Source organism: Prunus persica, chromosome G4 (assembly GCF_000346465.2).
Source record: "Prunus persica cultivar Lovell chromosome G4, Prunus_persica_NCBIv2, whole genome shotgun sequence".
Taxonomy (NCBI): domain Eukaryota; kingdom Viridiplantae; phylum Streptophyta; class Magnoliopsida; order Rosales; family Rosaceae; genus Prunus; species Prunus persica.
Genome location: NC_034012.1, coordinates 14,822,668 through 14,838,320, shown reverse-complemented (window position 1 = coordinate 14,838,320; position 15,653 = coordinate 14,822,668). Strand labels below are relative to the sequence as shown.

The window sequence follows — 15,653 nt, the reverse complement described above, 5'->3', positions numbered from 1 at the left end:
TGATACTAAAGAAATTTTCTTTGCAGAAGACATCCAGTTTTCTCCATACCTAGTGATGCGATATCTACTTGTTTTTCTTATCAGTGAGCACTTAATATGCCCGAGAAGCAAGACTATCTCTGATCATCCATTCAGGAAGCGAGACTATCCCTGATCACGTTCCCGCCACATCAGGGAACTGTAAAGGCAACCTTATGCTCTAATCTCCGGAAGTTCTTTTAGACTAGAAGAAATGAGAACTTGTTGTTTGCTCCCACCAGCTTCCTTCCTTGATTGCTTACCTTACCTTGCAATCAATATCACATTATTTTTGCATTTTTTCTCTTTTTATAACTCTCTGTTCATAAGAGATTTTATTTCTTTAGAATGAACATCTGAAGAAAGAATCCATAAAGTGATCCTAACTTTGAGGGTTATTTATTTTTGACAGAGAAAAGAGTTGTGATTTTGCTCTTGCAGGATATAACTAGATCATCAAGCGCTACATTATATTTACTGGGCTGATATGAGCTTGAATGATACTTAAGAAAAGTTTCTCCCACCTAAGGATGTAAGCAATACTTGTGTTATTTTATGCTTATATACTTATTTGATATTTTATCTTGAAAGGTAACCAAATGGGGAGATAAGTCTGTTCCAAAAGAATGGCTTGTATGTATCCATGAATTATTAATGCAAATTTTACAGATTGCAAGTTGGATACATTGATAATACACTGCACAGATTAAAGTCCCATAAGAATAGAATATGGGTATAGCAGTGATCAATATGATGCACGCCTGTTGCGTAGCAAATGATGTGGATTGAAGTCCCGAAAGGACAATCCTTTGACATGTCAATACTGATATTATGCACGCCTAATGCGTAGCAAATTATATGGGTTAAAGTCCCATAATATGGGTTAAGGTCCCAGCAATTAATTGACATGAATGTATTAATTTGTGGCATGCCTTCAGCATGACAGATATATGGGTTCTAAATGTTCCAACTCCCTAAATGGAGATTATCCACTCCCTACTGCTAAATAACGCTCCAATGGAGGTTATAATCCACATTCTCACATAATTAAAGCCCCCTGAAGTGGCTTGGGTACCCAAGAGCAAAGAAATGCTTATAATTGATGCATGCACGTGCAAATGAGAATGATGGGATCATGAATTGATGAATGACAATTTTTGGCTTTGGAGTAGCTACTCAAATCATCAATGGGCTGTGTTAATTGGAACCACGTTCAATTATTAAATGTCGACAATATCATTGGCCAAAATGGAATGAGGTAATCCCATTATAGATGAGAATGAACGTGAAAGAACAAACCCACAGTACGAACCCCAAAAGATGTTAATATTGAAAGTTATACTTGGGTGTTCGGAATAGAAGGGAATATACCTACTTTGTATGACACAATATTTTTGGAATAAATAAGGAACGTTGGATTTTCTCCATATTTATAGATTCAATTGTGCCCCTATATTGCACATTTACGGAGACCAACATATTATCTTTAAGGGGTATTAAATGCACAGAGCATATTGCCAGAAGCGATTCCCTAAAGATGTATAAATAGCTGGATTAAAGCTATATAATGTGTCATAAAGTTTAATTTCTTTAAACAAAATCCTTGAAAGGATTGAAATTGCATGAAGCAAGTCCCTGAAGGACATGTGCCTGAAGTACAAAATCTGTACTCAATACTAATGTGCATAAATTGTCTCAGTGAGTACATGGATTATAATGTGTTTGCAACACATTAAAGCTTCTGAAGAGTTCAAGAAATATTTGTCTCGACTTAAGGATCGAGCATTATGCCAACGAGATTCTTGCTTATACTAAGAAAGTATTGAAGCATTTTTATGAGGATTATCCGTTGGATACTTTAGTGATTTTCCGAAAGTATATTGGACCGGACATCATATTTTCAAGATAGGGCTCAACTCCATCACCATCATTTTGGGATGATGTGAGGTATATTTGATGCTATCTCCGCATAACACCATGTACGGGCATATAGCCCAAGTTTTGTTGAAAACGCGGACTCTGAAAATTTCTATGATTTACATAGAGATAGCTCACTGGAAATATATTTACTTACTCAACTACGAGAATTGTTAATGGCTACATCCTCCACTCACTCCGAAAGATTCTCACTCCAAAAGATAGTCATGAAGACATCAGGAGAAGATATTAATCAGGGGGAGCATCCAGAAGTATGCTATACAAATTGTTGTACTCTTCCTTCCATCAGTTTTCTACCTCACTAGGTTTTCTCCAAGCAAGTCTTTAATGATGCAACTAACATATCACATGTGGTCTTCAAGGGGGAGTGTTATAAAATAAATGAAGCCCACATAGGTAAAATTAGGTGGGAATTAGTGGAGATAAAGTTAGTAGGTATTAGTCAAAAGATGGGATAATGATGTTGGGGATAAATCATTATGTCTCCATTAAGAGCCATTTGCTTTGCCTATAAATAGGCATTATATTTGCTTGTAAACACACATATAGAAGAGGAAGAGAAGGAAGAATGAGGGTGAGTGAGTTGAGAGGAAAGAGAGCAAGAGAGAAATTCTCCAAGAGAGAAAATTGAGTGAGCCATACATATTGTAAACACAAAGTTGTAGCCCTATTATTTTACATAGTGGAAAAGTTACTGCTGCTGCTCTCCGGGGATGTAGGCATATCCGAACCTCGTTAAATACTGTGTCTCATCTACTTTACGTGCAGCTCAATATTCGCACATATCCCAGTTATTTTACAACACAAATCACATATCTAACAGCCCCACATCGCAGAAATCCCAAAAGTCATGCTCCTTCTTTGCCAATTTTCATTGATTTTTTGGTACTCTCTGAAACTGTACCTATGCTATAGGTACATTGCAGAACATGAACATCACATCCCACGAAATATATTACAGAGAGAAACAGAGAGTTGATGAAAATGGGGAAGTTAATGTTAATGGTGGTGTTGTTACTGATTTGTGGAGTTGTGATTTTGGGTGGTGCCAGCGGCCAAAGTGCAAGCAACGTTAGGGCCACGTCCCATAGCTACAACCCAGAGCTGATGAATTGGGATTTGAATGCAGCAGGGGTTTATTGCTCCACTATATCCAACTTTATTTGCTGGCTTATAAATCTCTAATAGACAAATATCATAACTGGGTTTTCCTCAACTTGAACTTCTTGTGTAGGTAATCTCTGAAACTATACCTATGCTATAGTTTTTCTACCGCAATCTGTCAGTGGTAAGAACTATCACTTTGAATTATCAAAACCTTTATGTATATGGACTCAAATTGAATTATTTGTATATGTTTATTAAATGGGGGAAAAAAGAGAGAATTATATGGGTGGAACAAGTGCTTCTTAATAACGGAATATTGTTGGTACAGTATGCATAATTTGCCCAGGCCTGGGAAAAGCAGATAAAAATGTACAATAAGAAAAAGAGACTTCCTTTACTCAAAGAATAAGAAGCAAAAGATTTTATTTTACTTTATCTTGTTTTTCCAAAGTTAGGAAGGGGGATGGGGAAAATTCATGCACGGATATCATAGGGATTTGAACCCAGAACCACTTGGAGAGTACACCAAAGGTTTGGACCAATCCAATTAATTCCTTTTTGCTTTTTCATTTGTCTTGCAAGGTTTGTTAATAGGTAAACTCGAAATTTTTGAGTTCGTGCTTGACTTCACAGACTTTTTCATTTTTCAGATTGGGCCAGGCCTCACCGAGGTTTCAAATATCAAGGTCCAACACACGTATGCTTTAGGGCCACATATTCGCAACACATGTGTTTGGTTGGTAAGAAAATGGGTTTGGGAATGAAAAAACATTTACTTTCTCATGTTTTTGTAAGTCCAAGTTTGGGAAATAATTTCTTGGCTCATAGGAAAATTTTGGGCTGGGGGGGAGAGGGGAAGGAGGGGAATAAAATCCTCCATCTAACTTGAGTTTCATTTTTCCTTCCCAAAAACCAAAATAAGCATTAATTATTATTATTTTTTTAATGATGGGTTTGTCCCTATTAACAAATAAAAATACCAAGGCAGCCCTTTTTTTTTTTTTTTTGAATACCAAGGCAAGCATTAATCACACTATTTTTGCATATTTATAATTAGGAATATTATTAGAAAACTAAATAAAGTTTGTTTCCAATTTCTACACAACCTAAACATAAGAAAGGGGTGACCATGGTTCGAGGTGGTCAAGAGTATGAGATTACTGACTAAAGACTCTTCAATTGAGATGGGCCGAAGACTTGCCAACGAAGGATAGCATCCAACAATGTTTCGTCTCACTGGTCCTCTCATGCTAGAATTTGCTTATAAATACACTTTTTTCGGGAAATAAAATGCATTTTTCTAGTTACTTCCCGATCATTACAAAACATGTATTTCCTATTTCCTAGAAAAATAGGCATCACCACATATAAAGTGTTTTTTCCTATTAATTCCTTTTTGTGAACCAAACGGGATGATAACAAGTTGTTCAAATACCCACATGCCGGTTCAAATGACAAATGCCCACATGCATCCTATTTAATAAATTGAAGGAAAAAATTTAGTTTGAATTACCAAGTATCTTAATTGTCAGCAAAATATACCCACTAGCTAAGCCCAAATGTTTCATTGTTAAAGAAGCCCAAACCTTTTCACTTTTTGCTTTGGGTTACAGAAGCCCAAGACTTTTCTGAGACCAAGTTATTCTATATATTTAATTTAACAATGAATTTCGACCAGAAAAAAAAAAAAAATCAACAACCGACTTTGCCGAATTTATAGAGAAAGTGCAGCTGCCCTTTTTTTTTTTTTTTTTTTTTTTTGTTGTTGTTGTTGTTGAAGTGTTGTGTTGTGTGTGATGTGAATGGTCATTACGTTAATATATCAAATATCAGCTGGGCAGACACGTAATTTTGGTTAGTTAGGGCTTTTCATGTAAAATATCATTTTAAGGGGCGCGCCTGGGCTGTCGTGACAGCTACCGCGAGTCTGACTAATTATCAGCTCCAACTTTTGCTCCACCGGCCATAACGGCTACTTTATTTGAACTATCTGATATATTGACGAATTTGTCCTTTAAATTAAGCTTTATTTAAAAGTTTCTTATGTGTAGATGAATGTACAAATGTAATTTTATACATGGGCACATCATAAAATATATTCGTAATTATAGCAACCCTCAATCAATAAATAAATTCGTGGAATAATACTTGGCTTCTGAATTGAAGACTGAAATGAAGCTGTGACTCAATTGCGAATATAGATATGTCAAAACAATTAAAAAATAATTTGAAAATTTTAGACTAAGGTGGTCGAATGGGACTCCTGCCTCTTGGTGTTACTTTTCATATCCAAATTCGTGTATCAAAACCAAAACATAAACAAGTAGCTGTGTAGTCATCTAATAATTTGTATTAAAAGAAATAATATTCTCAAAAAAGATTAATATGAATTATGTTTTTTTGAAGTATAAGCGATCGTTTTAACTACATGAGGAGAAGAGTTTTCGTCTACAAGTCAATGTCATTTTCAATTGAGTTAGACCCGTTGGCTTGATGATATGAATTGAAATACTCTAGATAATTTATACTTGTGCATGCAAGTGTTACGTAAATGTATTGAAAAGAAAATTAATATTAAATTAAGAGCTAGTTAATAAGGAACAAAAATTAAAATCACCTCTCAGAGGGGTAAGATGGTCAGTTCAGAACTAATCCAAATTGAATTACATGAAGTTTAAAAAACCCTAATCAAATATAAATCATTTCTCTCTTTCTCAACGGTCATCATCCTCCTTATCCACATAAAATAGCAACTCTCTCTTCCCTCTCTCCTTCAAACATTTTCAAATTCAAATTCTGTACAGCGCTTTCTCTCTCTCTCTCTCGTGCTCGCTTGATCCATCGATCTCAGAACAATGAGGACCAAGAACAGCAACCCAGCAAGCACCAGCGAGTCTCGGTTCTTAGGAAACATTTCCACTTCATCGCTTCGAAACCTCCTTCCCAGATCCATTTCCACAAAGCCCAGCAAATCCATTTTCAGCTCTCGAAACCCTCCCTCTAATGCCGAAAATACCCCTCCCCTCGATCCTAACGTCCAGACCAAGTACGCAGAAGACGACGCTGCTTCGGCAACCAAGCCAGTGCTTTCCGATTTATCCAAATCTCGGATCACCGAGGTCGCCCCATCGGACGGCCAGAAACAACCCTCCGCTACTCTCGACCCACCGGTGAAGGTATTTTTGAAATTTTGTTGATATTTCTTGTCCAATATAGCCTTAACTTAGTATTTCGATATCTGTAATGTGGATAATAATTATGAATTAGAAATTTACTTTTGGAATTGTTTGATCTTCAGAGAGAGACTGATCCATCCGACGGTGACGGTGACGGTGGAGTCCTGCCACCTCCAGACCCATCAGTGAAGGTATTTTAAAGTTTTAAACTTATAAATTTTCATATTTTTAATTTTTAATTTCTTATTTTCTTTGGGTTTTCGAAATTTGTATAGGTTGTGGCGAGAATTAGACCTACTAAAGATGGTGAAAATTGGGGAGATCGGACGGTTAAGAAGGTTTCTCCGCGTACATTATCCGTTGGGGACCGTACATTTTCATTTGATTCGGTTTTTGATTCAAAATCCGGTCAGGTATGGTTCTCAATTATTCTACAATTGTATGTGTCAACCCCCTGAATCGAAAATTTTGGTACAAACAGTATGAAAATCCATTTTTAAACTCTGTGTAGATTAATGCTCTGTTTGGTTGCATGGAAACTGAAAGAAAGAACAGAAAATAAGTGAAAATTGCTAACTTTTAGATGTTATTTAGTAGAAACTAGGCAACTAGGCCTTTTATACAGACTAAGTAGGTTCCTTGGAGAAACTTGAAAAATATGAAGAGTGAAGAATTGGGCATTTGTTAATTTTCTCTGCTTCTAAATCTAAGGGCAAGTGCATTTTGATTCATGAGTGCTGTTTGGTTTCTACCAGGAAGATGTTTTTCAGAAGGTTGGTGTGCCGTTGGTTAAAAATGCCTTAGCCGGTTACAATACTTCAGTCTTGTCATATGGACAGGTATTCATTCATATCCATAGATGAAAGGTACTTCATTTCAAGTAGGCCAATTTTGTATTTGCTTTGTGAATATTTTTCATTGAATTCTCTTTAGAGCGGAAGCGGTAAGACATACACGCTATGGGGTCCGCCAAGTGCCATGGTTGAGGATTCCCGTCCTGGTAGTTGCCAGGGCATTGTTCCTCGCATCTTTGAAATGCTGTTCCGTGAGATTCAGAAGGTATGTTTTTTGGTTTCTATTTTTTTTTAATGGAAATGAGGAAAGTAGGCGTGTACTGACATGGTTCATGAATGTTTGCTTGGGACTATTACATGTAGGAGCAAGAGAACTCCGAAGGGAAACAGTTAAATTACCAGTTCCGTTGTTCTTTTCTTGAGGTATACTTATTTTACTATTCTAAATTCTTTTTGAAACACATAGGGTAGGATTCTGACAATGTGTTTTGTTAATACTGTCTTTATCACAGATATACAACGAACAAATAGGAGATTTACTTGATCCAACCCTGAGGAACCTTGAGGTAGAGATCTTCTATACTGTTTAGTTCTTTCACTGATGTTTTTTTGTTCCTTTTTTGGTTCTTTAGTACATGCCTAAGATACAAATGGGCTTTGCTTTAAACTGTTGTAGATCAAGGATGATCCCAAAAATGGAGTGTATGTTGAGAACCTGACTGAGGAGTATGTGACTAGCTATGAGGATGTGACACAAATTCTGATTAAGGTAGGATTTGTATATGTGCATTCTTTTTAACTGATAACTTTTTTTTTTTTGGTTCTGGATTTTTCCGTTGTACTCATCAACTATTCTGTTCACGGAACAGGGGCTTTCAAGTAGAAAAGTTGGAGCAACTAGCATGAACTCTAAGAGCTCTAGGTCCCATATTGTTTGTACTTTCATCATCGAGTCATGGTGTAAGGTATCATTGCATATGGAACTCTTTATAGTTCAAAACCTTTATTGTTTCTTTAATGATTATGTTTTGTGTCTATCACTTAACAGTGCTTAATTACTTTATTCTGCAGGAGACCTCATCCAAGTGTTTTGGTAGTTCAAAAACAAGCAGAATGAGCTTTATTGATCTTGCTGGCCTAGATAGAAATAAAGTTGATGACTCAGGTAGACAATGTGCAAGGGAAGACAAATATGTAAAGAAGTCCTTGTCACGGCTTGGGTATGATTCCATAACCTTTATATTCCATCAGATGCCTTGTTGTAGACAACTTACAGGGTAATAGTATTGATACAGTACAAGGAAATGCGTTCTTAATGACATTTTAAGAAACAAAGTTTGCTATCATCACTTTTACATTCTTAAGCATCAAATAATTGTTGTGTAATGAAGTTAGAGTCACACAACAATATAATTTATGGAAATAGCACAAAACTTTGTGTAGTAAACTTTTTTGATCAGTTGTCCTCTGGCCAGTGCTGCAACTGTAATGATTAATGTTGTTATTTTGGTACAGGCTTTTGGTAAATACTCTTGCAAAGGCGCCTCAGTCTGGAAAATCTGAAGATGTGCCATATAAGGCTTCTTGCTTAACTCATCTACTGCAAGAATCAATTGGTGGCAATTCAAAACTAACGGTCATCTGCGCTGTCTCCCCAGATAACAAGTATTTGACTCTAATCTACTAAATTCTTTTTATAATATAAAGTTTGATTTACTACTGATATGCCCAGATACACTTATGTACATACATGTGGCCATTGTGTTGTCATTTTTTTAGGAAGTGTGCTTGATAGGTTTTATAGTATTCTGAAACATTGCTTGTGCTTCTTAAATGCAGAAATGATGGTGAGATACTGAGAACACTAAGGTTTGGAGAACGAGTGAAATATATTAGGAATGAGCCAGTAATAAATGAAATAACAGAAGATGATGTCAATGGTCTGACTGATCAAATTCGTCAGTTGAAGGTACTAAGTTCTTTGGAGTTCTATTTGGAATTCTGCCATGAAAGCTGAAGGTAATAGGAATTTGATGTTAATGAAATGTGTGTTTGCAGGAAGAACTTATAAGAGCAAAGTCTAGTGGCTCATTTGGGAGTAATAATGGATATTTTCAAGGGCGAAATGTACGTGAAAGCTTGAATCAATTACGAGTGAGCCTGAATCGCTCTTTAATTTTACCCCACATAGATAATGATTCTGATGAAGAGGTAAATGTGGATGAAGATGATGTAAGAGAATTACGTCAGCAGCTTCTGCAGAATTCTTCTGAAGATGTAAGAGATTATTCTATCAGTAGAGATTCTGTTCAGTTTGGTGGAAGTTGTGATACAGACTTGGCCAGTGAAGATGATTTTCATAGTTCAGACGAAAAGGAAATGGATCTGAATGAATCTCAGGATGAGCTTCCTCTTCCTTGTAAGGACAACTTTGACTTGGCAGATAACAGTGTTCTTACCACCTCAAAGGCTATCAATCCAGCAATCAAAAGTGGTGTTTCAATCAGTTTATGCTGTCAATCTCCGTTCCTCCAAGACCCAACATTGTCTGAGTCTCCAAAGCTTAGAAATGCACAAAGAAAAAGTGTCACCTTTTCATCGATTTGTTCAGTCAATCAGAACAATATATCAGATAATTCCAAGTTAAAGTCAGATGTATTGAGACAGTCACTTAATCAGAGTGAACACACTCAATCCTCTTTGCGGTCAAGCAAGATATTTCCAGGCCCCACTGAGTCATTGGCTGCCAGCCTTCAGAGGGGCTTACAGATCATTGACCATCACCAGCAGAACTCTGCACCTAGCAAATCCTCAGTCTCATTCTCCTTTGAGCACTTGACACTGAAACCTAGGCCAGAAGTTGACAGAGCTAATTCTTCAGCTCAGACAATACCAGAAACAAGGCCATCCATAGATGGACCATCTGCCTCTTTACTTTGTGCATCTTGCAAAAGAAGAGTGTTTAAAGATGATACCAATGATGCCCAGGATAGCTTGAAGACATGGACTGTAGCAGTTAATGAAGCAGGAAGTTCTAACCAAATGACAGAGGTGCGTTAAGCTTACCTGGACATTAAACTCAGGAATAAATTGTGATATGGGAATCCTTCCTAATTTCTATTTTCTTTTAATCAGCATGCAATGGAAAAGGCTGCAAAGCAAGAGGAGCTTGAGATTCGTTGCATGGAGCAAGCAGCTAAAATTGAGCAGTTAAATCAGCTGGTAACTTTTTTTTTTTTCTTTGGGTTTGAAACTCAGTGAATTATTATGTCTTCTCCATAATTTCAGATATTACATTTCTGAGAATCTGATTTATTGTTTTAGGTTGAGCAATACAAAAGTGGGAAATCTGATTCATCTGCAGAAAATGGTAAAGAAATGATACCATATGATGAGTTCAAAGATGGAAACAAGGTAGGTTGGAACGGTGTATGTTATTTCAAACTTTTGGAGGTTTTAATGGTAACGTCCTAAATGTGGATGTTTTACATGTTCCTGATGATTTTTGCAGCTTTTGAGGGGTAGTTCTGTTGATATTCTCCAACCAGAGATTATAAAGGAGAGATGTGAAATAAAGGAAATCCAGAATGAGTTGGATCTTGGGTATGGAGGTGCAGATTTTGATCTAAATGAGAAGGAAGCACTTCTTAAGGAGGTTCAGATGTTAAGGAGCAAATTGCAGTCACGTACTGATGCATCACCCAACAAATCTATTGAGAAACTGAGATCCTCTTTATTGTCACGATCCATGCAACTGCGAAAAAGTGGTACATATGGAGATAACACCGAGGAAGAACTAGAGAGGGAAAGACAGAGATGGACAGAAATGGAGAGCGATTGGATTTCCTTAACTGATGACTTGAGGGTAGATCTTGAATCCAACCGCCGGCGAGCAGAGAAGGTGGAGATGGAATTGAGAATGGAGAAGCAGTGCACCGAAGAGTTGGATGATGCGCTTCATAGATCAGTGCTTGGGCATGCTCGAATGGTTGAGCACTACGTTGAACTACAAGACAAATACAATGACTTGGTGGGAAAGCACCGTGCAATCATGGAAGGAATAGCAGAAGTGAAGAGGGCAGCGGCAAAGGCTGGAGCTAAAGGTCGTGGTTCTCGTTTTTCCAAATCCCTTGCGGCAGAGCTCTCTGTACTGAGAGTGGAAAGAGAGAGGGAGAGGGAACTTTTGAAGAAGGAGAACAAAAGTCTCAAGATTCAACTTAGAGATACTGCAGAAGCTGTTCATGCTGCTGGAGAACTCCTTGTTAGGCTTAGAGAAGCTGAACATGCGGCATCCGTTGCAGAGGTAACTCATATTTTACCCTTAAAGACTCTATCTTGTTACTCTGGATATAACTCATAAATGGATCAGATTATAATAATGCGAGTGTTGGTGTCTCATTTGTGTTTGTTCCTCTCTTTTCCCATAAACACAGGAGAATTTTACGAGTGTGCACCAAGAAAATGACAAGTTGAAGAAGCAAATTGAGAAGCTTAAAAGGAAGCACAAGATGGAAATGATCACCACGAAGCAGTACCTGGCAGAGAGTAAATTGCCAGAGTCTGCTTTAAAACCACTATATCGCGAGGATTCTGTCAATTCACAAAACACAGTCCTAGATGATGATCAGGCATGGAGAGCAGAATTCGGAGCGATATATCAAGAGCATTACTGACTGGCTGAAAGTTGAAATCCACCAGGAGAGCTGGCCTAAGGGAACTTCTGCAGACTTGCACTGGAACCTAACTTTGAATCATTTATCAACTTATCTGAATGAGACCCAACTTGGGTTCATGCAATATACAACACTATTATGAATTCATTCCGTTTTCTTTTTTTTTTCTCTATGCTTTTTGTATGAATCATTTTGGATTCATTATCAATTTCAATTTCTACTAGCATGCTTCAGTGTTTGATGTGAGTGTTAATATTATCTATTCTTAATTCTTGCTGAAAATATGTTTTCATATAAGTTTTTATGAGGACTCGGTATGGTGAAATCTTTATTCTTAATTCTTGCTAAACTCTTGTAAAATCGTTATAATTACAAAATAAACCACCCGAACAAATATTAATTTTACTTACATATCTCCATAATTTATGTTACACAAGGTGTAAAACAATCAATTGTTATATAAATATGTAATTATAGAAAAAAATTATTCGGGCCCTTGTTTTGGAGACCATGGTGCTTTCAATTGGTGCCCCTTTGGTGCTTACTGATGTCAACCATCCAAAGAAAACAATGATAAACATGAATTTTGAATTTGGGGTTTGGTACCACCAATGACTTGTTAATTTCTTCCAATATAGCGAAATTTCAATGTCTTGTGGCATACAAGTACATGAAAAACTTCTAAATGAAACACTTTCTTTTAACAACCAAGGATGGTTGACACAGACTGCATTTAAAGTTGCAAAGACACTTCAAAAGTTGAATAAAAAAGTGGCAGAAACATTTGAATGAAAACTTTCGACCAGTCATCCCTTTTAAAAAAGAGTATTGAATCCTTGAAGCTAATAAGAAAGTTTGTCGAGCACCAAGGCAAGGTGTAATTGACTAGATTTTCAAGTGTCCATGCGAGGAGAAATAGTTTGTCTTTGGATCTTCTAAGACATTCTATAAGATGGGAAATAAAAACTCATAATGTTTATATAGATATATGTTCTGGTATCACATGAAAAGGATGGCATCCACAAATCATATTGATTTCATTTGGATGCCAATTTGATACATTCTATATCATGTGTTAAAAACAAGTAAATGGTTTTAAAATCACTATCATCGTAGCATTATTAATCTATGTTTCATAACATAGGATAATAAATACGACGTGTTATAATATAGGTGGATTGATAACACCACGTAACAGTGTTACGGTTATACTGAAAAAATTTCACACCCCTATAAAAACCCCCTCCCTTAATCCAACTTTTATTGGTTCATGGCACATGGACCAATAAAAACCTAACTCGAACTGTCTTTAAAACACAATTGATAAAAGATCTTGACCATATATATTGATTTATGTTTTTTTTTTCTTTTCTAGATCGTAGTAGTGAAATATTAATGTAAATGATTGTCTAAGGCTAGTGACGCCACCTATCGGGCCAATACAGGCAGCGATTGGTCCAATGTAGGTGGCTTTTGGGCTTGAGATGCTGGTAATAGAAATACCTTTCCATCAACCCCTATGCAGGTGGCCCTTCTTGCATATCTCTCATCGACTTACTAGACCTGGGTGATCGAGGATATTGAAAAGATTGTACGCACAAAAAAAATGATCACTCATCCCACACCCCGAGTCGAATTCCGATCATCGATACATCGGATAAGTGATCAGAGAGCGAGGGGGAGATGTGAAGTGAAATAGATAAAGTGTAATTCATCTGTTTTCAAGAGGAGTAATCCCACTGTTCTACCATTTATCTAAATCATAAGTTGACACACGATTCACATAAGTTGATTTTGTGGTAAACAAAACAACAAATTCTCATTGGTGAAGTCAGGGTGTCATCATATAGGAGAACAATTCTCTCTTCCCATCCACAAGGTGTTAATGAAAATAGCCAAGAACCTGGCCCCCCACATTACGTTTAACAGCCTCTTCGTGATCCAGCACCCCTTCGGGAGTAGTAATCACAACATAACCCCACTGCATGAAGCGAGAGAAAGACCATTTAAAAAAAATTCCAAACACAGACCTTCCCAGAAATAATAAAATGGACAAATAAGAATCAAGTAATTTTGACATATCTTTCGACATCAGGAGGTTAACAAACCTGGCGGGTTGGAAGCTTTTGCATTTTGTACTCTTCAATATCCTTTGCCTTGACATCCTGTCTGTAAGTAAGAGCTCTACAATCATTAACCCTGCCTTGTAGTTGAACTGTTATCTTCCCCACTCTATGTGGATCAAAAACTTGAAAATCCTTGATATAACCTAAAGAAAATGAGCCAAGCGCAAGCATTGCAACACGCAACAAATTAGCAAATGAATTTGGACATAATATAGATTTTTTTTAAAAAAATGCATGAATGCAGTTCCGTGTACCACTTAAAGAATACCATATACCCCAATTCAAACAGCCCATCATCATTTACAAGTTGCCTGTAATGTAAATTTTCTAATACCCATTTCTACAACCATCACACAGCACAAATTTATTTAATCCACTATAACCTTGAACTATCTCATCCAAGCATTCCTCATTATGCCCTCACATCAGAATGAAGATAGTATTATCTGTACGGAGATTCTCCAATAAGTATTTTATGTCAAGGATTGGTTACATACTCCTAATCTTGGCCGTTGAATTGCACTCATTAAATGTATTTGTAGGCCCTTAAAAGCAATCCAACAGCCGAGATTAGAAGTATGTAACCAATCCTTAACTTAAATACTTATTGGAGAATGTCCCTTATCTGTAATTCGTAAATGGATCACAAATTGACATTGAAATCCATGACACCAACAAAACTAATGTAAATGACGGCATTTGACATAGCGATAAGTTTAGAAATATCACATATAAAACATTATATGTGCACTAAAGAATAATTCCTGGAGCTCATACCAACAAAGTTATAGAGATCCTTAACACTACAAGTTTACTGTTTTCAAAACCCCCCCACCGATATAAATTTTAAAGCAACCCAGATTCTTAAAATAAATAGTAATGCATAAAAGAAGGCTGATTTATTATTAATTAACAAAATCCATATAATGAGGAGAATGGATTTACCTCGATTTTTCATGATTTTGAGGAAAGATGACATGACTGTGGAGATAGGTTGCAACTCCACCGTAGCTTTCCCCCTTCTCTCCGCATTCACTATTGTTCGCAATGCATTATTCAGTATCATTCTCCCCATCCTTCTCTTTGAAAAATCTAACCCTCAAATCCCACGGACCAAAGAGAAGGCTCTGTTAAGAACAAAATTTTATGGCTGTGACCAATTTAATAAAAAAAATAAAACACAAGTTACACAACCAGATCCTTATAGGCTTACAAGAATGTAGAGACGAGACTATCAATCGGAAAATCTGGAAAGGGGAAACTCAGATATGATAAAAAGAAAAGAAATTTACCTTTTTGGTTTTGGCCTTTCCAGAGCCAAAAACAAGGCCGGAAGATTGGGTGGCACTGCCGAACAGGGTAGTGTGCGACTGTAGGAGCAAGTGAGACTGTAGGAGTCTTTGAGAGACGGAAGAAAGAAATGAAGAAGAGAGGAGGGGGCAAAGGAAGGCCTTAAGGCTGTTTTGGTTCACACACGCATTTCACTTGGGTCTGGTGGGCTTCCAGGGCTGAGGTGGGCTAATGAAGAGTGTTGAACCTTTTTGAGGGTTGTATTTGGAGACGGTGAGACCCATGATTTGTTTATTTTTTAATGACAACAATACCCCTTTCTCTTGTCCCAGTTGACCGCCGCCTCGTGGCGGAAGCACCAATGACCTCCTCTCCATTTGCGACCACCATCGCCCTTCCTTTTTGTCTTTATTTCTCGAAGTCTTCTTTTATTCTTGTAAATAATGATTTAAAAGTATCTGAAATGTCAAATATGAATTATCGAATTTAAATTTGATGACTTATTAGAAGGTCAAGTTATAATTGTTGAAA

At 36.8% G+C, this 15,653-nt stretch overlaps 2 protein-coding genes across 3 annotated transcripts; one reads left to right on the top strand and one right to left on the bottom strand.

The window, feature by feature from the left end:
- Positions 5,716-11,983, top strand: LOC18778983 (kinesin-like protein KIN-12F). The gene is made up of 17 exons (XM_020563093.1): positions 5,716-6,239; positions 6,362-6,430; positions 6,515-6,652; positions 6,995-7,078; positions 7,173-7,298; positions 7,397-7,456; positions 7,546-7,599; positions 7,710-7,802; positions 7,903-7,998; positions 8,105-8,253; positions 8,549-8,698; positions 8,873-9,002; positions 9,092-10,084; positions 10,169-10,255; positions 10,358-10,447; positions 10,545-11,336; positions 11,467-11,983. The coding sequence occupies exons 1-17, from the start codon at positions 5,919-5,921 to the stop codon at positions 11,704-11,706; spliced, it is 3,672 nt and encodes a 1,223-aa protein (XP_020418682.1). The 5' UTR covers positions 5,716-5,918; the 3' UTR covers positions 11,707-11,983.
- Positions 13,388-15,340, bottom strand: LOC18778828 (40S ribosomal protein S15a-5). Of its 2 annotated transcripts, none has more exons than XM_020563106.1 (4): positions 15,125-15,340; positions 14,778-14,982; positions 13,815-13,975; positions 13,388-13,687 (listed from the first exon to the last, which is right to left on the bottom strand). In XM_020563106.1, the coding sequence occupies exons 2-4, from the start codon at positions 14,905-14,907 to the stop codon at positions 13,589-13,591; spliced, it is 390 nt and encodes a 129-aa protein (XP_020418695.1). In that variant the 5' UTR covers positions 14,908-14,982; positions 15,125-15,340; the 3' UTR covers positions 13,388-13,588. The 2 variants fall into 2 exon arrangements, with proteins under 2 accessions (XP_020418695.1, XP_007212224.1); XM_007212162.2 differs by having other exon boundaries at positions 14,778-14,959; positions 15,125-15,339.